The sequence below is a fragment of the Schistocerca americana genome, chromosome 4 (assembly GCF_021461395.2).
Source record: "Schistocerca americana isolate TAMUIC-IGC-003095 chromosome 4, iqSchAmer2.1, whole genome shotgun sequence".
Lineage (NCBI taxonomy): Eukaryota > Metazoa > Arthropoda > Insecta > Orthoptera > Acrididae > Schistocerca > Schistocerca americana.
Window position 1 is genome coordinate 735,450,984 of NC_060122.1, and position 26,642 is coordinate 735,477,625.

The 26,642-nt window shown below is 39.2% G+C and overlaps 1 protein-coding gene across 1 annotated transcript in view; it reads left to right on the plus strand.

Moving 5' to 3' along the window:
* Nucleotides 1-26,642, plus strand: part of LOC124613763 — a 195,103-nt gene that overhangs the window by 43,444 nt on the left and 125,017 nt on the right. Inside the window, exon 3 of the mRNA XM_047142479.1 lies at nucleotides 6,409-6,504. Coding sequence (XP_046998435.1) covers nucleotides 6,409-6,504 — 96 coding nt within the window. The remainder of the gene's footprint in view (nucleotides 1-6,408; nucleotides 6,505-26,642) is intronic.

The window sequence follows — 26,642 nt, forward strand, 5'->3', positions numbered from 1 at the left end:
CTGCATTGAGTGTGTGTCTATTTTTAGTGGCCATTAACGGTCCCGCAGCAGCTGTTGGGCCCTCCGTCTCACCTTCTTTGTATGCAGACGACTTCAGCATTCTGTACTGCTGGTCCAGTACTGTTGTTGCTGAGCCGTGCTTCCAGGGAGCCATCCACAAGGCACAATCATGGGCTCTAGCCCATGGCTTCCAGTTTTCATCTGCAAAGTCATGTGTCATTCACTTCTATCTGTGTTGTACCATTCATCCCGAACCTGCACTTATCTTAATGATGATCCACTCACTGTAGTGGAGACTTGTCAATTACTAGGACTGGGTTTCGATGCTCGATTGACTTGGCTCCCACATCTTCGTCAGCTTAAGCAGAAGTGCTGACAGCACCTCAATGCCCTCCATTGCCTGAGCAACACCAATTGGGGTGCAGATCGCTGTACGCTGCTGCAGCTCTACAGAGCCCTCGCCCAATCCCGAATTGACTACGGGAGTGTGGTTTATGGTTTGGCAGCGCCTTCAGCATTGCATTTATTCGACCCTTTGCACAACTGTGGGGTTCGATTAGCAACAGGAGCTTATAGGATGAGTCCGGGGACCAGTGTGCTGGTGGAGGCTGGTGTCCCTCCACCGCAGATCAGACATGTGCTACTGCTTGCCAGTTACACAGCACACATTCATAGTTCCCCTGAGCATCCTAATTACCGTCTCCTTTTCCCGTCTGTGGCAGTCCATGTCCTGCATCAGTGGCTCATATCGGGGTTAACGATTGCAGTTCGTGTGCAGTCCCTTCTCTCCAACTGGAGTCCTGCCCTTTACCACCTCTACTTGTGTTCCGTTCTTGTACGCCTCCAAGGTGTACGCCTCAGCTGGAGCTTTGTCTGGACCTTTTGCATAGCCCTAAGGACTCTGTTAACCCCGCCGATCTCCTCTGTCACTACCTCTAGATTCTTGACATGTTGTGGGGCTCTGAAGTGGTTTACACCGACGGCTCAATGGCTGATGATTACATAGGCTTCACGTATTTTCATGGAGGACATATTGAGCAGCACTACTTGCCAGTTGCCTGCAGTGTTTTCACTGCAGAGCTGGCGGCCATATCTTGTGCTCTTGAGTACATCAGCTCATACCCTGGTGAGTCATTTCTGCTGTGTACTGACTCATTGAGCAGCCTACAAGCTATCGACCAGTGCTACCCTCGCCACTCTCTGGTAGTGTCCATTCAGGAGCCCATCTACATCCTGGAACAGTCCCGCTGTTCCGTGGTGTTTGTGTGGACCCCAAGGCACATTGGAATCCCCGGCAATGAACTTGTCGACAGGTGATGCAGAAACTGCTTCTGGAGATAGGCATCCCCGAAGCTGACCTGTGTTCTGTCTTACACCACAAGGTTTTCCAGCTTTGGAAGATGGAAGGTCATAACAGCATGCACAACAAACGGCGTGTCATTAAGGAGACTATGAATGTGTGGAAGTCTTCCATGCAGGCATCTCGCATGGAATCAGTTGTCATCTGCTGGCTCCGCATTGGACATACGTGGCTAATGCATGGTTACCAACTCCGTCGCGAGGACCCACCTCAGTGTTGCTGTGGTTCCCAAATGACAGTTGTCCACCTCTTGCTGGACTGTCCACTTTCAGTCGCTGTGCGGCAGACTTTTAACTTCACCAGCACCCTGCCTTCGGTGTTGGGTGACAGTGCCTCAACAGCAGCTGTAGTTTTACGTTTTACTTCTATGTAGGTTTTAGCACATGTCCTTTGTCCCTCTGTGTCCTCCACCCTAGTGTTTTTAGGCTGGAGGCTTTAATGTGTTGCAGAGTGGCTGGCTTTCCCTTTTTATTCTCATGGTTGCCCAGCCACTGTAAGCTTTCAGGTTTTACTCTCTTGTGTTTCTAGTGTCTCCGTTGTTTTCTTGTCCTCTTTTGTTCCTTTTAGTGTTCGTTGTCTTCCCTTCATTCTTGTGGCTTTTCCTTTCTTTCAGTTTTGTGTTATACGTTTCTTCCATTTTCCTCTCACACTCGTGGCATTGTTTTATTAGTAACAAGGGGCCGATGATCTCATAGTTTGGTCCCTTCTGTCCTCTTTTAAACCAACCAACCAATAGTGCAGTGAATGAGCTATTACAGCATTGCATAGTGCACAGACCAGATTATGTGCAGGACCATTTCAGATAACTCTGCTGCCAACAGTGATAAGGGTGCACTTCCGAAATGAAAAATTTGTTACTAGTTGAAACGTGACTTCGATACCACAAATTACCACAATAGAGAGCAGTTCCATTACATAATCTATACCCCTTGGCACTGTTCCATCCACAAAGGCTACATGAGGCAGAGAGAGTAGTTCACGTATTAAAGTATCAAATGACAAAATCAATACAGGAGGCCCCAACAGAGGCCAGCCTGAAAGTTATTTCTTAGAAGGGAAACTCCTTATTAATTGGAAATACAATGTTCCACAACTGCAGACTTACTGGGTTGTTGTAGGTGAGTGCACATTAATGTTCCATACAATGCTCTTCCACTGTACGCGTTGTCTGTCCTATATAGCCCATACCACATTGGCACAGTATTTTGTAAATTCCCACCTTCACTGATCCCAGCAGATCCAAAATCTTAGAAGGTGGTTGGGTTCTCCTGAAAGCTCCTCCCCAATGCAGTAATGTAACCGCTGAAGGAAGGGCTGCACTACGGAACCTTCAAGATGATCTGGAAATAGTGGTGCTGAAGGCTGATAAAGGTAATTCTACCGTTTTGTTACCTCATAGGTTGTATTTGGAGAAGATGTATAATCTACTGAGTGATACTATGTACAGGAAGACTGATCAAGACCCAACAGCACGTGTGCAGCAGAAGACGTGCACTTTTGAACTCTTCGTCGTTAGCTCCAGAGACTATCAAGAGCTTAAGACCACATGGCAGTGTACCACCGACACTGCATGGTCTTCCTAAAGTACATAAAGGAGGTCTTCCTTTACGGCCTACAGTGAGTAATATTGATGCACCCACATATGATTTAGCCAAACATCTAGCTTCTTTGCTGAGACCATTGGTTGGCAAATGTTCCCATCATATACGGAACTCTACTGATTTTATCAACAGACTGGGGGCTCTCCACTTAAGTAGTTTGGACCTTCTAGTGAGTTTTGATGTAGTTTTCCTTTTCACAAAAAGTACCTCTTCCAGAGTCCTTGACGCTAATTGGTCAACGGTGTGAATCAGACATCACTGCTTTGTTTCGAAATGTTCTTTCCTCAACCTATTTGATGTTTAACCATGAATATTTTGAACAGTCTGATGGTGTTGCCATGGGCAGCCCTCTGTCTACTCTGGTGGCTAAACCAACTGTTTTTTGGAAATATGTCGGTGATACTTTCATAGTGTGGCCCCACAGAGAAGAAAAGTTAATGGAGTTTTTTCATCATCTTAACTCCATCCATGAGAATATTCAATTTACTATGGAATTAAAGGTGTTTGCCTTCCACTCCTGGACGTTTTCATTAAACGGAAGAGTGGTGGCTTGGTGGGACATTCTGTTTATCGTAAGCCCACTCTCACTGTTTTGTACTTGTATTCTTCAAGTTACCATCACCCATCCCAAACGATGAGTGTGCTTAAAGCCCTTGTGAACAGGGCACATACAGTGTCGGATGCAGAGAATTTGCCTAAGGAACTTGGACATTTAAGGATGGTGTTCAGTGATAACGGATACTCGACCTGAAAAATTGAAGGGCCTTTTCAACTAAAGCCAGGAACCGGGAAGTGGATAAAGAGGAGAATGTGCCAACCAAGTCCCTAGCTTTTCTTTGCATCGTTGGAAATACCTCCTTCAAAATAGCGAGGATTCTTAACAATTTTCATGTGAAAGTGGTTTCTCGTCCACCTACTAAGATTTCGGATCTGCTGGGATCGGTGAAGGATGATTTGTGACTGCGGGAGGCGGGAATTTACAAAATGCAGTGTCATGTGGTATGGCCTATATAGGACAGACAATGCGTACAGTGGAAGAGCATTGTATGGAACATAAACGTTGCACTCGCCTACTGCAACCCAGTAAGTCTGCAGTTGCGGAACATTGTATTTCCAATGTACAGACAATGGATTATGACAAAACTTCAATTTCGGCCTCGGCAACAACCCTTTGGGACTCCATTATCAAAGAATCCGTTAAAATACACATCACAGAAAATCTAATGATCCGTGACTGTGGTTAACGACTGAATAACGCATGGAATCCTGTTATCTCCAAAATCTGCTTGAGACGAAGATGCCAGAAGACTTCAATAGCTATGGCCAGTGACAATACCAACGGCAGTTGAGACTTGCAGTTCCACCAGCAAGGGTGCTGCCACTGGGTGGAGTGGTCCTTCTGTCTCCGTGACTTCAACGCATGCGCGGCAGTACCATCAGCGCACTATATAAGACAGAACAGTGAACGTCTTTGTCAGTCCAGCCCACCTAAATATGGCTGGCAGTTGTCCAGCCAAAATATTGTGGAATGAAGTTTACGACGACCGGCTGCAATTCTGAAATCTCTTTGAATAGTTGACTCCCTAGGAGAATTTTAAATTTTACAACTGTTATATTTTCATCATTTCTTTGGGAGTGATCACATTCATACGAACACCTAAGTTGAGCAAGGAGGCCTCTCTCTCTCTCCCTCACCAGGTGTGCAATTAGGTGCTTTGATAAGAGATTCCTATAATATGACACATGTAGTGTCACTTTGCTGTATGTGACATGCCAGATGTTTTTTGATGCAGGATTTTGTTCACTTGTTGCCTTGTCATCAAAATTTTTGGTTACCATTTGAAAGCCACTTTCTTCTGCTATAGATACCTCCATTACACTTCGCTGTTGCAAACGGACGTTACACCATGAAAGACATAAATTTGAATACAACAGATGCACATAAATGACTGGACAGTCAGTTCATAATTTAGTGAAAGAAAATTGGGATAAGGGAACTTTGAACATGGCTCATCTGCTTTGCAGTCTAACAGTGTGACCACTTAACTAGGATGCCGTGCTCTTCATTTTTGCTCAATGTTGTACTTTTTGAGCTCGAACTGTTCAGTGTTCCTATTTTGCTTTATTTTCACAGTTCAGTACACCTTCTTCCTGTTTTCATGTTTGATCTATGTTCAGTTTTTGACAGGCTGTCCACTGGACCCACTTATCACTAAATCTGAGAGGGATGTGATAGGGAGTTTTTCTTGTTAGCACTTGCTTAACCATATCTGTCATCTGTAGATCCCAGTGGAGATCCTGCATGGCTACCAGCCACAAGTACTTTTCCACTTGCTGCACCTAGAATGGGGACCACAAGGAGACTGACATTCGGTGTACTTCTGGCATCCTGATGTGAAGGCACACCTTTAAGAAAAGCACAGCCTTCATTATCATCTATGCAAGGGGCCACTCAAGGCCATCTCATGTAAGAGTTCACTATAGCAAAATCAGTTGTGTTCAAAGTGTCACTGCCACCCAATTAACTACCACAGACCCAGCAGATGCTCACAATGCAGCTCCTAGGCCATCAGCTCCAGCAACATCTCAGCTGAGATTAGCAACTGAGGTGCTAGGGCCACATCACACCAGAACCCAGCATCAGATGCAACTCATCTCCTCCTTCTCCAACTTCGCAGAACATTGAGATGGCTTACCTCACTCCTGATGCCATACAACCAAGCATCAGGGCCACTGTGACCTCCATCAGTAAATCAGATTGCACTGTGTGTGTCACACCACATACCAGACAGGAGGCACATTGTGTCAGGTGTGATGGTGATATCTGTCTAGAGACAGAAATGCATTTGAGGGCAGTATCCCATTGGAGTGTAGTGCATCACTGGCTAGATGGAAGAGGCTGTGGCATAGTGCTGCTGTTATAAACCACCACCATGGCTTGAGCCCATCACCTGGTGTTCATTGCTATTCCTGCTGACCACTAAACATAGCTGCCAAACTGCTTTGCTGATAACGTAGCATTACTTGATTGAAGACTGTGAATTTTACTTGTATTGATAGTGTTCATGCTGTTATTGCTTGTTGTGTATAGGTTTATGAGCTTCCACTTTGGCCTGGTAACTGTGCCACTGCCACTGCCTCTGCCACACTCCTCTATATATTGTCATGTATATTCTCATCTCTAGTTGGACATGTTTGAAGAAAATTACAGCTCAAAATCAACATTTCATTGGTTGTATTTAAAGCTGAAAACTGTAATGCATGGATCAGTCTAGAGTAATCCTTTATCTAGTGATAGACCTCAAATAAATGATGTACCATAATTTCTGAGTGATAAGGTGATGAAACATTTGCATGTTTGTATACCCAAATTTGTTCACTCAAAAACTGTTACAGTGATCTTTTGAAGAGAGTCACTAAACTCAATTATCTCATTTGGTTTTGCAGAGGAGATGCACCAGAAAGCGTACCTTCTCTGATGAAAGTTCATTATCACAAGACAGCAGCTGCTCCCAAGAAAGTATTGAATTGCATGACTTACAGGTTTGTGAATGTTCAATACTTTTCATCCATTAATGACAGACCAGAAGTTCCAAGAATGGGATTGGAGTCTTCATTTAAAGAAAAAAAAAATTATTAGCATACTGCCTCTAAGTTAACAGGTAATGAGCTGTACACTAACTTTGAAAGAATTACATCTGTCATCAAATTTGTGTTTTAATTACCAAAAGTCTTGTGATACATCATAGCTAAATCTAGAGTTCTGGCACATAATCTCAAAATTGTTAGTATCTGTTTAGAAAAAGCTCTTAGTTTGAAGTTTCAAACAGAAGTTCCTTTTTTCTGTTTCTTTAACACTCACCTTGTGTAGCATAAGTTACGAATGCCCACAGGTTTTAATGTTTTACTGCACATCACTGTTTCAGAAAACAGTTATAAATTTATTGCATTGGACTCACTATGAACATTCAGAACTAATTGCCACAATCAGATTTATTACATCACTCAAGGTCTCAAGTTTGACAGTATTGTCAATGATGTATCTGACCGTATTGTTGTAATGTGTAAACAGAAAGTGGATCATTCTTAAACATCCATTCATTTGTCACTCATTGTGTTCCATAGTCTATCAACAAGGATAATCTCCAGGGGTGTTTATTGAGTCAACTTATACATAAAGAAAAGGCAAATCATAGAAACAATTAGTGCACAGCATTTACTTTGTCATCACTGTACTGATCAATAGTATTTGTGCTTACACACACCATATTTAACTTACAAGGGGAGGCCACGACATTTGGAACGCGGAACTTCGTACACTCGTAGTACTCCACGAGGACAACAAAATGTGTAAGCAGTAGTGGGTACTTCTCAAGCGTTATTGAGAAAATCGCAAGATAATTTCGGTTGTCAAATATATACACCTGTGCGTGGCCATTTTTACCATGAAGCGCCGAATGGTTACCGTTAAAGCCCTGTAATCGCTGGGTCGCTGGATTGAGTCCTGGTTGTCAGGTTTTTTTTTATTTCTAACAGTCATTTTCTTTACTATTTATATTACAGTTGATGTAATGGGAAGAATATGTGTAATTGGATGAACTCTTATTAAATTTACAATGTTATTTGGCAGTCTACAAATTTTTATCATCACAAATAATATACTATTCATAACTACCAACTATTAAACGGCCAAATGCATAAAGTGATACTGAAAATGTATTCTTGTCCGTGATATGAGAAATCCTTTATACCTGGAAGGAGCCCGAAACGACTTGTTACCTCCAAGTTTTGAGCAGCACAGACAGTTTTCGAAAGATGTACAGTTAATTGTCGCTTTCGACATTGCGAATAAAAGTTGCGAGATGGTATTTTTCATAAAAATATGAAAAACAAAGTTAAACGGCACCAGCTGCATTGAAAAAATGCTATGTTTCCACACACGCAAGGTCTTTTGAGGTTTTCTGTGGGAAAACAAACCACATTAACATTTTAAAAAACCTCTCTTTCAACCAATAATTTGGAAGCAAACCATGCATAATGCAGCATTTCCTTAAATATTGGTGCTGATCATTGGTCATGCAGTATAGTGTATTTTAATAGTGTCTTCATGAGAAGCAGTTTCTCGTTCTCTTTCAATTAAATACAAACAATTTTGAAGATATGGACAAGCATACATTTTCAGTATCACTTTATGCACTTGGTCGTTTACTATTTGGTAGTTATGAACATTATGTCATTTGTGATAATAAAAATTTGTAGACTGCCAAATAACATTGTAAATTTAGTAAAAGATCATCAGACTACATGTATTTCTTCCATTACATCAATTGTAATATAAATAGTAAAGAAAATGACTGTGTTATAAATAAAAAAAAAAACTGACAAGCGGGACTTGATCCAGTGACCCAGCGATTACGGGGCTTTAAGGCTAACCACTTGGCTGCTGGCGCTTCATGGTAAAAATGGCCACACACAGGAGTATATATTTGACAACCGAAATTATCTTGCGATTTTCTCAATAACGCTTGAGAAGCACGCGCTACTGCTTACACATTTTGTTGTCCTAATGGAGTACTAAGAGTGTACAAAGTTTGCAGTAAATCTGTGTACCAAACGTTGTGGCCTCCTCTTGTTAGTAAACTAGAAAGGAAGCTGCTATTCGGAGAAAAAGCTGATGCTTCCTTAATTAAGGATGATGGGACAATTGAAATGGAATTCTCTGATAGTTGTATCAATGTCAGCAAATATCCCACCTATGAATAAACAACTGATAGAGATTAATTACATTTACTGCAGCAATCATTGTTTACACCAGTGACAGACGAAACTTGTGGAGTGATTGTGTTATTAAAAATTTTAACTTCCTTAGGTATGACTACTTTCTGACTATTACAATCTTCTGCTGGCTTGATGACACCTTAGTTCATCTTTATTCATTAAAAAATGTAGAAATATCAATGTTTTAAATCTGAAATTAAAAACTGGTGTTTTATTCATCTTTTTTTTTTTTTTTTTTGTCTGTCTGACTGGGGCGACATAAATTGGTGCTAGTTTCCATTGACAATTGCTTAAGTGATTTATGTTTGTTTGCAACTGAATTTTTTAGTTTTCTTTTCTGACTGAAGAGATGACAAACACAAACTTAACCCTCAAGCAGGTGTGATGTTTTCCATAAAACAAGCGGGTGCACAACATACTTTGTATGCATGTAAAGAATAGCTGCAATTGTTACCAAGGTACGAAGCAAAGTTTAGTCTTAGTCTAATTAAACAGTGATAAAATAAACTTATATAGTATGAGCTAAAGCACTGTTTAATTAAATAATAATGAAATAAACTCAACATTGCATTACTCTATTGCCATGGACAGGTATTATCCCATGGTAATGACCACATGAAGCAGTTGCCTCAGATCCCAGCCAACTGCTTATTCGATTACTAATTATCTCATGTACAGCTGCTCCATAATAGGATTGTGCTGCTAGCTCATAATCTGGCCATTTTCTTGCACAACTCATAATTTTTTTTTCCTCACCTAACTCACTATTTTATATTACTGCTGCTTGCTTGGACATGTGAAAGCACAATTTATCACTGGGTTAGCTGAAATAATAATGAAAGAATAGGTATGGGCTCACAATTGTGGTAAAAAATTTTATTTATAGTTGACATACTTTATACATAGGCACATCTATTAAGGGTTAATGTAATATTTACAGGGTATCCCATTTAGCCTGCCCACCTAAAATAAGTTTTTCCGGATGCATTAAACAAAAACATTGTTTCAACCAAATTTATTATCATCATTGGGCAGTTCTTTTTAGGGATAATGTTTTATGTATCCCCACAGATGTAGGAGATACAGGGTAAAGATTAAATGTTTTAAGTGGAAGCTTGTACATTTTATTCAAGAATACACATGACCTCTCAAAGAGCTATTCAGAAATGTATCACAGTGTATCATTTTTGTCACTAAAATGTAGATGCCTGAACAATAAAGAGAACACAGGTTGTGAAGAAACAGATCTGTTTCCTGCCTTGATTGTATGCATTACATAACCATTGTAATGCTGTAATAGAGATGTGGTTTTGTTTATGATTTCAGATTTGTGTAATACAGGTACTCCTCTCCCCCCCCCCCCCCCCCCCCCCTCCCATGCACCTCATTTGTTGTTGCTTTAGCATACAGCACACTGCATACCAGTGTAGTTGTGGACCAGAGTAACTTCGTAACAGCTTGATGGTAGTACACACTGTGTATGTACGTGCAAGATGATAAGGTAGAAATTCCACTGATCTACAGAGAAAGTACATTGACAGGAAATAATTTGATAAAATGAATTTTAATGTCAGTACTGTTACGGAACATTATGGTTATTTTACTGCACATACCTATACTGTAATTTGCTGTAGGCAGGTGGAATTCTGTTGAGGGCCAATTACCATACAGCAGACAATTTCATGACAATCCATTTCCTTCTCGTTGGCTGTTTGGTTGTCCCATTTCTCATATATATGAAATGGGAAGTTTAAATGCAAGACCTTGAAATCATCATAGAACATAAACATACAAAGCTGCTGAGGTTGCTGTGCTCACTGCTCTAGCTGTGAATCCTCTTGTCAGCACACAGTGAATTCAACATAAAGTTGGTGTCTAAAAAACAATTGCGCATAGCATTCTGCAACACCATAAATTTCATCCTTATAACATTCATTTACATCGAGAACTTCATGGAACTTCATGGTACTTCATGGAAATGACTTCAACAATGGGGTTCAATTTTGTCAGTGGGCTCAGCAATAACATCCTAATTTCTTGTCTTCTAATGTTCTTTTTACCAATGAGGCATCATTCTCCAACAAAGGAATTGTCAATATGAGAAATTTGCATTATTGTTCTATCTGATGGCTCAGAGAAATAGAGCATCAATGTTAATTTTGGTGTGCAATTATTGGAGATACCATTATCTGACCTTTCTTTGTAAATGACAACCAAAATGACAGACAAAATGCCAAATTTTTTAAAAAGCATTGTTCTTCTCCTGGATGCTGTACCTCCGAATCAGAGGATGGTTAAATGTAGTATCAACATGATGGATGCCCTGCACATCGTCTTAAGAGCACGACAACTTCTGGACTATAAATACCCTGGTAGGTGGGTTGGACATTTTGGGCCAATTAGTTGGTATTCCCAGTCTCTGGATCTTACACTGCTAGATTTCCCCCCCCCCCCCCCCCCCCCCCCCCCCCCCCCCCTCCCTGTGGTTAGCTGTCAAAGATGCTGTCTATCAGAATGTTCCAACAACACTATAGGACAAGTAGCAACACATTGTTGATGCTTGTACAGCCATCACAGAGGAAGTAATACCATGATACAGATAGTGTCCTGCATAAGATGGCGGAAAGTGAAGATAGTGTGTGTTAGCTCCGCAAATGTGAACAAAAACAGTGGTAAAAAGTGTGCAAAATGTAAAAAAACAAAACATTTGTAGTGAAGAGAAATGTTACATGCCATATGATTGTAAAAATATCAGAAGAAAGGATGGGAAAATCGACAAATTTCGTTAACGCAATCGCGAATATAGCGTCCACATCGTCTTCCGGTCAACCTCGTGGTGAACTCAGACAAATGCTACTGCAACAAGCGAGCGGTGAAAGGTATTGTTGTGTTAAATGCAAAACCTTACACCATTACAGTTGTGCAAGGGCTAATCCGAAACAAAAATTCTGGGCTTGTCGGGAATGTTATGTAGACGACATTGCAAAAAAAAATTGATCAGTGCAGAATGCGAAAGTGAAGTGATTGCAACGTTGCTAACTGAGATCGGCATTTTAAAACGTAAATATGAGGCCTTAACACAAGAAGACCTACAGCCTGATATATTAAAATATAAAAGCGAACTGCAAGAAGCAAAAATAATAATTAGTTCATTAACTAATGAACTACAAAGACAGGCATCACATAGAAAACACGCAGAGATCGATGAATTTCAACAGAAAATGCATACCAGCGAAGCGAAAATCTGTGCCCAAGTGAAATATTTGTCTACAAGAATAAATAATAAATCTTCACGGAATCTCACTGAGTTAAATATCTACTCCGATAGCCACGGACGCGGACTGGCGGAAGTACCACGAAACCATTACGATCTGAAAGTATGCAGTCTTGTGAAACCAGGAGCACCAATGCGGGAAATTATTAGGGACGTTTTACTGGACAATCAAGACAACAAAAATCGTCATGTTGTATTAATTTGAGGAGCAAATGACATGTATTGTAACGAGTTAGCTAACGCTATTATCAGTCTCAAAAGTGCCCTCAGTTCGATGGAAAACCAAAAAGTAACTGTTATTGGTACACCACATAGGCATGACCTCATATCTGCTTCATGTGTGAACGCCGAAATTAAGGAAGCAAATAAACAGATACAAACAACGTGTAAAGTGTACCCAAACATAAGATTTCTATCAATCGATTTCCTGGATAGATGCAGCTTTACAAAACATGGCGTGCACCTGAACAGAAGAGGCAAGTCATCTCTGTGCAAAGCAATTTACGAAACGTTAGAAACATATAAAAAACAAAGTATCTATGAGTCAGTACCAGCCATTGTAATGAACTACCAATACATTACTGGATGCAACCATGGAGGAAGTGAATCTGTCTTGGACAACAACTAAAGCAGCTGCAGAACCACAAATTGCTACAGCATCACGATCAAATTCAGTAACAGCTGCAGCACCAGCAAAACCAGCAACATCTGAACCAGCTCAAGCAACAAGACCAATAACAGCAGCAGCACAAGCAACAGAAGCAGAAATGGTGTCAACAACTGTAGCAGTTCCACTACAGTCACTGGCAGAAAAGAGGAAGGAAACCACAGGCATCAGCAATTACAGGGCAAAACCAACAGATACAACAACAACAGATCCACCACCAACAGAAATAGTGTCAATAAAAGAATCAAAGGCAGCAACAGCATGAAGAATCCTGTCAGCAGCACCACTACCACCACCACCACTACCACCACCACCACTGGCCGCAGAAGCAGAAGCAGAAGTAGCAGCAGCAGCAGCAACTGAACCAACAACAGTAGCAGCAGCAACGAAACCATCAACAACAGTTGCAGCAACAGAACACTGCCTAAGGAGGAGTTAAAGACAAGGTACATCTACATCATTAAATAAGGATTTTTTATAGCTTCAGACAAAGAAATGGAAAAGATTGTGAGAAATCAGCAAGAAAATTTGCAGATAAGTCACTACTACTATGGAAAAAGCAGCACATTACCAGGTAATGACAAAAGAAAAAATACTTGCAAAACAGTCAGGATAATGTGTCAGAATATTCAATGCCTCAGAAACAAAGTACTAGTTCTAGAAGTAGCTTTAAATAATCTTGCTCATGTCTCTTGTATTTGTTTATCTGAACACTGGTGCAAGGCTAGTGAATTAAGTCTCATAAATATAAGCAAGTTTAATTTAGCATCACATTATTGCCGAAGTGTTTTTAAAAATGGTGGGGTATGCATTTACTCTAGAGTAGGACTGCAGTTCAAAGTGAAAACAGAATTGGACCATCTAAATTGTAGAAAAACATTTTGAATCATGTGCCATAGAGTTAAAAACTGAGGAGAAGAGTGAAAAACTAGTTGTCATTACAGTATATAGATCTCCACTAGGTGACAAAAACATATTCTTCAAAAAAATAGAAACAGCGTTAAACACTTTTTATAGTAATGAAGTGAAATTATTTTTATGTGGAGATTTTAATATTAACCTGTTAATTGAAAGTGATGAAAAAAGACAGCTTTTGAGTATACTCAGCAGCTTCCACATGAAACCACTCTTTACAGATGCCACCAGAATAACAGAACTGTCATCTTCTCTTTTAGACAATATTTTCTCAAATATGGAGAATGGTATCACTGAGCCACTAAACGTAAACTTAGCTCTTTCGGATCACAATACTCTATTAACATACATAAATTACTCTATCCCCAAGGCAGTAAAATATAAGTGGGGATACAAAAGGCACTTCTATACAGAAAAAGTAAATACTTTCATCCAGTTGTTAGCTAATGAAACCTGGGAAGATGTCTTTGCACAAAAAACAACCGAGGAATCTTTCAATGCTTTTTCTAGTACATTCATGTCCGTATTTGAGATGTTTCCCAAAAAAGCTCACAAAGATCAATGTCATGCCTAGGAACACAAGCTGGTGGATAACACCTGCTATTAGAGTATCTAGTCAAACACTAAAACATATCAGTCAACTCAAAAAAGATAACAAAGATGAGCACTTCACAGATTATGTTAAGACATACAAGAAAATTTACAGGAAGGTGATCAAAAAAGCCAAGACAATGCACAATGACAGTGTAATTGCTGGGTCAGCAAACAAATCGAAAGCTATATGGAATGTAGTAAAAAAGAAATAGGCCCAAGCAAAAATGTTAGAAATCCAGATGACTTTGTTTTAAAAGATGATCAAGGTGTGCTAGTCAGAAATCTTACTTTAGCAAATTACATTGACTACTTCATAAATAGTCCAATCAATCTGAATAAAAATTGTTCTAAGATTAGTAGAACATCAATCCCAGAAGAACAAAGTGTTAATTCATTATTGCTACCTCCCACGAACAAAATGGAAGTTAATTGAATAATAAAAACAATTAAGAATAAAATGTCTTCAGGGATTGATGAGATATCTTGCTCAGTCATGATGAGATGTGCTAGTGTCATATCAGACCCACTCTCACACATCATAAACATGTCATTTTCAGAAGGTGTCCTTCCACAAGGATTAAAAATTGCAAAAGTAAAACCATTGTATAAAAAGGGCAATATACATGAAGTGGGAAACTATAGACCAATAGCTTTATTATCGGTATTTTCAAAAGTAATAGAGACAGTCATGAAAAACAGAATTACAAATTACCTCGAGAAATTCAATCTATTGCTGTAAACCAACATGGCTTTCGCAAAGAATGAGTACAGAGTCAGCCATCACCCAACTCATTGAAAATATTGTGACGGGGCTAGATAAGAACAACAGTACAATAGGAATAAATTTGGACCTCTCAAAGGCATTTGATACTGTCCAACATGATATCCTGCTAGACAAATTAGAATGTCGGTATACGAGGAGTAGCTAAAAAGTGGTTTCAGTCATATCTCCATAATAGAAAACAGGTAGTAGAAATTGCAACAACAAACAGTAAAAACTAAAGTATTGTTTACAGATCGGATATTCAAACTGTGCCAATTGGGGTACCGCAGGGGAGTGTTCTAGGACCTCTCCTATTTCTTCTTTACATAAGTGATATCAAGATTCCAGTAAATGGTACTCATATAACCCTGTTTGCGGATGACACAAACATTGTAGTAACTGACATAAACCGGGTATTGCCAACATCTGCAACCAGAGTTATAGAATATTTGCAAAATTGGTTTGAAGTGAACAAATTAACCATAAATATCTCTAAAACTAATTATATCCATTACAGGAAAGCAGTCACACTCTGATCTAGATCTCAGAATACAAAATAAAGAAATTGTGAGAGTTGCTACCACAAAATTCTTATGTGTACATATAGATGAAAATTTAGACTAGAAATCCCTTATCCTGTACCTCTCGCATAAGTTAAGCTCTGCTTGTGTTGCTTTACGCATTATTAGCTTTGTATGTAGTAGGGAATGTAGCAGAGCTGTTTACTTTGCTTATATACGTTCTGCTATTACCTATGGCCATAGTAAGAAAAATCTCAAAACCATCTTCACTCTACAAAAACGAGCTGTTAGAATAATTACCAACAGCTCAAGGCTAACTCCTTCAAAGCAATTATTTAAACAGCTGAATATTCTACCCCTACCATGCCTCTATATACAGAAAAGCGTAATTAATGTAAAACGAAATATTAACAATTTCCAATCCAACTCGGATCTACATACTTACAACACAAGAAAGTGCAATGACATTCATATAAAAAGAGTTAACAAGGCTCTGGCGCAGAAACAAACAAACATACAAGGAAGCAGATTGTATAACAAACTAACAGTAAAGATAAAAGAAATAAAAAAATTGTCTTCATTTAAAGAAGCAGTATTCAAATTTTTAATGACCAACTGCTATTATAGTGTAAAATAATACCTGGAATAGCTTCATACTAAACAATTATATTTATGTACTCTGTGCCAATAGTAATTATCTGACTGTTGCTATGATCTAAATAAATATGTACAAAAGTGCTAGAATTGTATGTGTTATATCTAAATATCAACTGTGTATTCCATGTAAAAAGTCTTTCTCATACATCAATGTAAATAATCAAAGTTGTTCATGCTATTTCAATGTGGTCTGATGTTATGTAGTCTACTATGCACATCTGTATTTTGTATAGTATTGTTCACCCTACGTGTGTGTGTGTGTGTGTGTGTGTGTGTGTGTGTGTGTGTGTGTGTGTGTGTATATACTACGTATTTTTTGACGAAATCCATGCAATGTAAATTGTCTCTGGATGAATATACTACTTCTATTACTTCTACTACTACTACTACTACTACTACTACTACTACAACATCTACAGTGTGACCGTACGTGTGAATGCCAATGGTCACCATTTTGAGCACGTTATGTAAATGTTCTGTTTTTAATGTAATGGTTGTACCACAGCAAAAGTTACTACAAATGGCCATTTTACTTCTTTGTCATACACACTGTAGTGTAGCACAGTACAATAACAAGAGCCAATTACTGTAAAATGCACTACTGTTGCATTCAATTTGGTGATCTGTAAAATGTTCAAAGATGCCTTGAAGAGGTTAAATGATATAGTTAGTCAAATGCACTGATGTGATACTTAAATTATAGAGTTTATGTATTATTTGTTTCCATAGTTACTAGTTTCTTGAATAAAATATGTTGTGATAAATTTTTGAACAGCTCTTGGTGAAGGTGTGTTTGTTCTTGAATAAAATGTACATGCTTCCATTAAAAAATTTAGCCTCTACCCCATATCACCCTCACCTGTCAGTATACAAGAAAATGTAGACCCTCACCAAGAACTACCCATTGATGTCAAAGAACACTGATTGAAACAATTTTTCATTTCATGCATCAGATAAAAGTTATTTTGGGTGAGCAAAATAAATGGGACATCATGTATACTAACTGCTTCATTTGACTTTTTTTTCCTAGGTCAAAAACTTGCGCAATGGTCTAGGATCTATGAAAAATTGAATTGTGTGCATCTTCCATTTATTCAATTTGTCAGTGCACAATCCACTATATACGGATAATTCCTAAAACTTCTTGTGCTCAGAAGCTTATACATTCTTAATTCCTATCTCGTTACTATTACCTCTTCATAAGCTCAGCTGAACATCAGTCCACTAAGTCTCACTTAACTCATTTACTAACATCTGAGGGGCCACAGTAGCACCAAAACACACATACTACAATGTGGCAATTGATTTTCTTAAATTTAATGCTTTTCATCATTTTTCTATGGTCAAACTTTTAAATCTTCTTCCTTGCCTTTTCCTGTTTCTCTGTAGATTCAGCATTGTTATATGGGTTTTGGCAGTGTTAGTTTCAGTTGGTGGCTGCCTGCAGCGCACGATGCCCCCACTCCTCCCCAAGATGTAATTTGTGTACACAGTCTGTCTGCATCAGGAGTAAATTGGATGTTAAAGTGTGAGAACGTTTTCTAAATGTTTGTGTAGCTTGCATCTGAGGTGGCACATGGGTACTGACATGGTATTCACCTAGTTGGATGTGTGAAAATTGCCTAAAAACATCCAGGCTGGCTGACTAACCAGCTCTTATCAATAATTCTGAGGTGGATTCAATCTGGGACAGGTTTGCTTGCCTAAATCCTGAAAGCGGCCTGTAATGCACTTGCCTATTTGGGGGTGTGATGGTCACACTTTTAAATACATCTCAGTTATTTTCAATTTAGAAATAACACTCTTATTTAATTTTTGTGTGGATTACTTTGGCCTTCACTGACATCGTTGTTTATACATATACAGTTTATAAACGTTTGAATAAAAATGTTTGACGTGGATCATAATGTATATTGTCATGCAGCAGCTAAAACCTTGAAGATGACTTTTTGCAAGAGTATTTTTGGTATGCCTACAAACTAGTATTACACCTTATTTGTTCACTTATAAGATTTTTCCCAAATTCATAATTTGAAAAATACGGGGGTATTGCTTATACTTGTTTTATGGGCATTAGATCATGGTCTAAGACAATTCTCTGCCTAATGCTTTGTCTTCCAGCGCTGGAGACACCATCAGAGGCAGTTAGAATCAAATGAGGTCACCCAAGCTGAACTATTCATATGTTACCACACAACGTTTGGTTTGTGAGATCTTCAGACCATATAACACTACTGGCCTTTATTATATTAGTACTGTGCCGATAATGATACGCCTGTGAAAGGATTTTTCTTACTGTGACTTTGTGTAATGGAAATGTATTGGACTATTTTTTGATTCTGGAAAGAGTGTTATTGAGAAGAAACAATAGCAAAATATATGGCATCGAACCAAGATTCTGTTTTTAATCAAGCAAACTGTAATTACATAACAAGAAACAGTCACCAGCCAAATTACGCAAAGTTGTACTCAGTACCAGCATGAATCATAAAGTAAATTAACTATGTGTATTGACTTGAATTGATACTAAACTTCTGTTCTGCTGGAAAGATACAGGACGGGACAGTTTAGCTAGTAATGTTCCAGTGACTTGACTTGAACTACACAGGAGAAGTATTAATCTATTTTGGCAACAACTGACACTCAGTAACACCATCTATTCGTTAGAGTAGGAAGATGATTGTAATTATAGGTAAATAGTAATGAATAGTGGTGCACAACTAACAGGCACAAGAGGTTCTTTTGTCAGTTTAGTTACAGGTAGTTAAAACTGATGAAATAGTTACGAAGTAATTGTTTTGTACTGATTATTATTTGCATTCTCGAGGAATATTCACTACATTACATTATTAAGCTCAAGATCCAGTATGGTTTGAATAGTTGTATCCGTTTGCTAATTTTTGATTACCGTTATTATGACATTTAAATTTCGCTTAACAACTAGCATGGGCACCCCAAAACTAATTCATTGCTGGATTCTAATTTTGGCTGAACACTTCAGTCACCAAACAAAATGGGGAAACACTGTTAACTACATTACATATAAAATTGCAATAATTGTTATTTCAATTAATTTAACTATGCATTCATGAAAATGGCGTGGAGTATTTTAACATGTATGCTCACTAAATAATTAAGTACTTTACAGCTCCACAAGGTCTGTTAAATTTTGTTGCAAAATTGCTTTAGAGTTCAGTAAAACAGGATACTTGGGTTCATCATAGCTCTTGGAATAAGACCCTGTCTAGGTAAATTACGAAGGATCAAATATGGTGGCTCACCAGGCAGTTTACTGAACACAACATTATTATCGAAAATGAAACCATACAACATGTCCATGCAATTATGCAGTACTCAATTGGTAATGTGAAATGAAGGTGGTGGCAGCATCAATCTCCTGTGCTGTTCAAAAAAGAGCAGTAAAAGTATCCGTGGCTCTTTCTATAGGACAAGCCCTGCAAATTCTCTTCTTAGTGTCATATTTTCATAGTACAGAGTTAACAAAAGTATGCCATGAGTAATAAGCTACATTACTTCTGCATCTGAGGTTGTTACATAATCTTGCAGTTCTTCTCATCTCTTTCAATTCACAAGATGTGCACACATTGCCTGCTAGCTGCCAACAGACTCGTACCACACAGGAGCTTTGCTGTTTGACCACCAAATCCACTTTCCTATTCCTGTGTAGCCGGAGATGCTGTGGAGGAACTTCCTTCGAAGCTTTACGTGATTGCAAACCTATGTTCCCTATGTATAAATCAGTATTACAATTACAGTATTAACTTTTATATTTTTACAGCACATTATTTTTGATGTTATGTTAATAGATCAATTAAAATTACATGAATTTTTTGGAGGCCTCGGATCCAATGGGATCTGTGGCAGGAATGATTCATACATGGTGTGTTGTATGAAACTAAAATGTAAAACATTTATATCAATGTTACATCAAAGATCAAAATTACACAGAAATCACATTAGGTAAAAGCAGAAAAATAATTTAAGACCCCTATAGTAATGCTACAGGTAATATCAATAATTGTTACCACCACTTCCTAAGATTGCAGAATTGCACTGATGTATGCTATGGAGCTTGTAGTGAGGAAGAATTGATGCTGTTTTTCTTATTTAGCAGTAAGGCCCAGAATTTGTCTAATTTCAATCCTCCCCCTTTCTGTTAAAGTTGTACTTTTCATTTCTCTGGCCTCTCTGTATATCCTAATGTAGTAATCATCGATATTTCTAAAATCATACTGTTGGAGAAAGGAATTTGGTGGTTTCCTGGTCATAGTGCATGATCTGCTTCTGCTGTTTTATCCATCTTGCCCAAGTGACATTTGATCTTGTGTTCCTAAAGAGGATTTTTAGGGCTTCTTTTTGCAGTTTCTAAGTTTGCTTAACAGCAAGTGCAAGGAATTTTATGTACTCCTGTTATGGCAAGTGGTGGGCGTAGGTCCATGCAGTGTCCAAATATTCACACACCTTCCTTGTTAGTTTAAACACTATCACTACTGTTTTTTCTGTGTACTTCTCTGATGGGATGTGACATTTTTTCCAAATGGTGAGAGAACTTTCCCTTTTGTTGATTCTTTTTCATTGGAAACTGTAATCCTTCTAGTATGTGCCCTATGTATCTCTGTCTTTTTCTTCTGAAGGCCATTCTTAAATGATCAAGCTTGTCTTCCAAGTACTGTGGTTCACAGATTCCTTTAGTCCAGTCAACCAGTGTTTTCATGACTCCTCTTTTTTTCTGCTTGGGATGGTGATTGGAATTTCTGTGAAGATACCTGTTCATGTGAGTGCGCTTTCAGTAGACATTATGCCCAAAGTTCCATCAAGTTTTCTAAGTATATGTACATCCAAAAAATGAAATTTGATCTTCTTTCTCTTTTTTCATAGTGGTCTTTGTATTATAATTAATGTTATTCAGAGGATGTAGAAATTCAGATCTATTTTTCTCTATCAGACAAGATAATGAAAATATCATCCACACAAGAAAACCAACATAAGGATTTCTTCTTCGCCATATGAAGGGCTGCTTCTTCAAATATTTCCATATGAAAATTTGCTAGAACTGCACTGCATGATCCACTGACCAGTCTGGTCATAGAATTTGTTGTCCTATATAAAAAAAATGAAGTAAGTTGATGTCACACAATATTCAAAGATATTTAACATGTCCTTCATGAAAATACTTTCCAAATGTGACATCATCTCATTGAGAGGAACCAGAGTAAACAGTGATATGTCATCAAAACTGATGATAATACCACTTGAACTCAGGCTGAAGGATTTTAAATTCTTGATAAATTGACCATAATCTTTAATATGTATTTGAGTTTTTCCTATAAATGGCTGTAGGAGTGTGGTTAAGTGTTTGGCAGTCCTTAGATAAGACAATCAATTGAGACGACAATTGGTCTCAGTGGAATACCCTATTCATGAATTTTGGTGTAAATGCTTCTGATGTGATGAGACCTTTGTCAATAGGAGAAATCCTGAGAACAGAAATTGTGGGAGATCCCTTAAGTTCTCTGAATCTTCTTGGTTCTAAGAAGTCCTGAACTTTACTGTGGTAGTTTTATTTCTTTATAACCACTGTAGCATTGCTGTATCTACTGAATAATTAGAATGTCTTTATGAAAATCGAAATCTGAGAGCTTTCATTTCACCTTTCATACACTTAGTCCAAGTGGTTACATTTGTAGGTTAAACTATTTCTTCTGAGGTCAGCATTTTTAGATTGTGTAATAGATTAATATTGGGGTAATCTTCTAGGTGCATCCAGAAAGTAAGTTTCCTGATGTTGTTTTCATTAAAATAGACATATTTAGCTGGGAAAATTGTGCATGCACAACAGATCTATAATGTGACAATCAAATGCTGGCTGGACAGGTCCTTTCCTGGTGCCAGTAATGCAGCAGCAGTGCCCCAAAGTGGTGTCTCTTGCTTGTTCTCCTACCACCTGTGAGGTTCAGTCAGTGATATGGTTCCTTAATGCACAAAACATAGCACCTCTTGAAATTCATAGCCAGTTTTGTCAGGTCTACAGGCCGAACATCATGTGCAAACTGGTGCTGGTATAGGCCTTTTTCCGAAGGTCATCAAAGTGTCCATGATGAAGAGCACAGTAGGCGACCATCCCTCATCAATGAACACCTGTTTGAGCTGATGCGGCAGCACATCCTGGTAAATGGTCGCTTCACGATTATGGAGCTAAAGTCATTTTCTACAGGTATAATCCATGTTGCATGAAATTGTTGCTAAGTGCCTGATGTTCAAGACATTATGTGCCAGGTGGGTGCCTGAAAACTGACACCCAAAAACAAAATGAAATGCTTCAGAGCTGCACTGACATTTCTGCAGTGGTATCATGGCGATGGTGACAAGTTCCTTGACAGTATCATCACAAGTGATGAGATGTGGATTTCTTATGTGACCCTGGAAACCAAGCAGCAGTAAATGCATTGGTCACAGTTGATACCCGGTCAAGATGAAATTCAGACAGACTGTGTCAGTGCAGAAACTGATGTGCACGGTGTTCTGGGACAGGAAGGGCATTCCGCTCATTGACTTCGTGCCAAGAGGTGAAAAAGTGAATGCTGACTGTTTGTTAGGTAACAGGGGATAATACGGAGCTCTTTCAAGTAGTCCGAAATTTAAATTTGATGCGCAGCAGCAGAGATAATATATTCAGCAAAATAGACTGGAAAATACTTGTTTTGTGTTTTTACAGGTGTTGTAGTTCCGTTGCATAGTGTTTTGGTTTTCTTTTAATTGCAACGAATTATAAAAGTGTGGTGATAAATCTGTAAAATTATATAATTTATTTAGATTTAAGTATTTAAACCTTATAAAAATTGCTAACGAATTGTGGCCATGTTTAGGGATTATTTTGACTAATGTAGTGCCACGTGACCTGACTCAGGACTGTGGATATGAGTGGGGAAATCAGGTCTTTTGTCGTTGGTCCTCTGTGGTGGTAAGTTGGGAGCGGCAAAGTGCTGTGAGTGTAAGCATGGACACCAGTGTATGTGAAGGAACAACGTGAAAGTGTGTAGGTGCGGGATAAACAGTGTACAAATTGCACCGATTGTTATTTGTACAGATCGGATTTATTTGCGAACTTAAAAATGCATGGCCACAAAGTTAGTGTTTCTTTTGAATAAATAAGTTTCAATCTGAACATGTATAGTTCAATTCACTGCTGTTCAAAAGCTAGCCAATATATGACTCAATAGTAGGGGTGCAAATGCAACCGTTTACTACCAACCCCCTTTGCAGATGAGCCACGTGAAAAACAGGTAGTGAATGAGCCCGAGTTCAGTTGCATGTTCCTGTGAAACTATGCGGAAACTGCAACATGCCATTCAGAACAATAGCAACATGCCATTCAGAACAAGAGGCATGGAATGCTTACTGCAGGTAGTGTGCTGCTCCATGGCAATGTTTGTGTATATATGGTTCAGAACACAGCAACTGTTTTGTAGAAGTTTGGCTGGGAGCTGTTCAATCCTCTAGCATACAGTCCTGGTATTGCCCCCAGCAATTTTCATCTTTTCTTGCACTTAAAGAAATTCCTGTCCTCTAGCCAGCGTTTTGCCAAGAACAACCTGAAGATGACTGTCACAAGCTGGTTCCACTCACAGGCAGTAGACTTCTATGATACAGGAATACAAAGGTTGATCTCACAATTTGACAAGTGTCTCAGTTCTTTTGTGAATGTCAAAAAATAGCTCAAACATCACTGTACCTGTTGCCAATAGTGTTTTTCATGTAAACATGTTGTCCTTGTTTAAAAAAAAAAGGTAAACTTATTTTCTCTATGCGCCTTGTACACATACATATGAAGCTTTGCCAATTAATGTCACATGCAGCGTTATTTTGAAGAATGGTTGGAGGGGGAAAAATAACACCAGCTTTTCTGAGTACTAGGCAGTTGTCAATAGTGGAGTAGTCAGCAGCCATCAAATTCTGTCTTGCTGCCAACTATGTGAATGTATACTATGTACCTGGGCTTTTTATGAACTGTGCTTAAACTGCTGTTAAGATGAATGTATTTATAACCAAAACTGAATTGACTTCAAAATTGGACAAATACTCAACAGTGCTATATATTTCTCCATGAGATAGTAAAAGCCTAGATATGGGCCAGTGGCATACTCAGATATTTCATGAACCAATGTTCTAATTGCTTGCCATGAGGTACGATGCCATGTGAGTGGAGAAGGGGTGTCGGCTTTTGGATTTATGCTGTCAGTGAGAGCAGCAGGTAGACAATATCTCTGATATACACTGAAGTGCCAAAGAAACTGGTATAGGCATACATATTCAAATACAGAGGTACACTATGTGATCAAAAGTATCCGGACACCTGGTTGAAAATTACAAAAGTTCGTGGCACCCTCCATCGTAATGCTGGAATCCAATATGGTGTCAGCCCACCCGTAGCTTTGATGACAGCTTCCACTCTGTCATACGTTTAATCAGGTGCTGGAAGGTTTCTTGGGGAATGGCAGCCTATTCTTCATGGAGCACTGCATTGAGGAGAGATTCAATGTCGGTCAGTGAGGCCTGACACAAAGTCGGCATTCCAAAACATTCCAAAAGTGTTCTATAGGATTTCAGGTTAGGACTCTGTACAGGCCAGTCCATTACAGGGTGGTTGTTGTTGTGTAACCACTCTACCAGAGGCTGTACATTATGAACAGGTGCTCAATCATGTTGAAAGATGCAATTGCCATCCTCAAATTTGTCTTAAACAGTGGGAAGTGAAAAGGTGCCTAAAACATCAATGTAGGCCTGCGCTGTGATAGTGCCATGCAAAACAAAAAGGGGTGCAAGCCTCCTCCATGAAAAACACGACCACACCTTAACACCACCTCCTCCTGAATTCTACTGTTGACACTAGACACGCTTGCAGATAACATTCACCGGGAATTTGCCATACCCACGCCCCGCCATCAGATCGCCACACTGTGTATCGTGATTCACCACTCCACACAATGTTTTTCCACTGTTCAATCATCCAATGTTTATGCTCCTTACACCAAGCGAGGCATCATTTAGCATTTACCGGCATGATGTGTGGCTTGTGAGCAGCCGCTCGATCATGAAATCAAAGTTTTCTCACCTCCCACCTAACTGTCATATTACTTGCAGTGAATCCTGATGCAGTTTAGAATTCCTGTGTGATGGTCTGGATAGATGTCTGCCTATTACACATTATGACCCTCTTCAACTGTTGGCAGTCTGAGTCAGTCAACAGTTGAGGTTGGCATGTACGCATTTGTGCTGTACATGTTCCTTCACGTTTCCACTTCACTATCACATCAGAAACAGTGGACCTAGGGATGTTTAGGAGTGTGGAAATCTTGCATACAGATGTATGGCACAAGTGACAACCAATCACCTGACCATGTTCGAAGTGCATGAGTTCCACGGGATGCCTCATTCTGCTCTCTCATGATGTCTAACGACAGCAGAGTTCACTGAGATGTAGTATCTGGCAGTAGGTGGCAGCACAATGCACCTAATATGAAAAACATTTGTTTTTGGGGGTGTCCGGATACTTTCGATCACATAGTGTATGTAAACAGGTAGAATGTGGTGCTGCAGTCAGCAATGCCTATATAAGACAGTGTGTGTCTGGTGCAGTTGTTAGATCAGTTACTGCTGCTACAATTGCATATTATCAAGATTTAAGTGAGTTTGAATGTGGTGTTATAGTCAGCGCATGAGTGATGGGACACAGCATCTCCGAGGTAGCAATGAAGTGGTGCTTTTCCCATAAGACCATTTCACAAGTGTACCATGAATATCAGGAATCCTGTAAACCATCAAATCTCTGACATTGCTATGGCTAGAAAAGGATCCTGCAAGAATGGGACTAACAGTGACTGAAGAGAATTGTTCAGAATGACAGAAGTGCAACCCTCCTCCAAATTCCTGTAGGTTTCAGTGCTGGGCTATCATTAAGTGTCACCGTGCGAACAAAAAACATCATAGGTATGGACTTCTGGAGCTGAAGGCCAACTCATGTACCCTTGATGACTGCATGACATAAAGCTTTACACCTTGCCCGGGCCTGTCAACACAGACATTGGACTGTTGACTGGAAGCATGTTGCCTGGTCAGACAAGTCTCGTTTCAAATTGTATTGAGAGGATGGAGATGTATGGGTATGGAGACAACCTCATGAATCCATGGACCCTGCATGTCAGCAGTGGGGTGCTCAAGCTGGTAGAGACTCTGTAATGGAGTGGGGCGTCTGCAGTTTCGGTAATACGGTACCCCTGATATGTCTACGTATGACTCTGGCAGGGGACACGTATGTAAGCAGCCTGTCTGATCACCTGCATCCATTCATGTCCATTGTGCATTTTGATGTACTTGGGCTATTCTAGCAGGAAAACAAGACACCCCACACATCCAGAATTGCTACAGAGTGGGTCCAGGAACACTCTTCTGAGTTTAAACATTTCCGCTGGTCACCAAACTCCCCAGACAAGA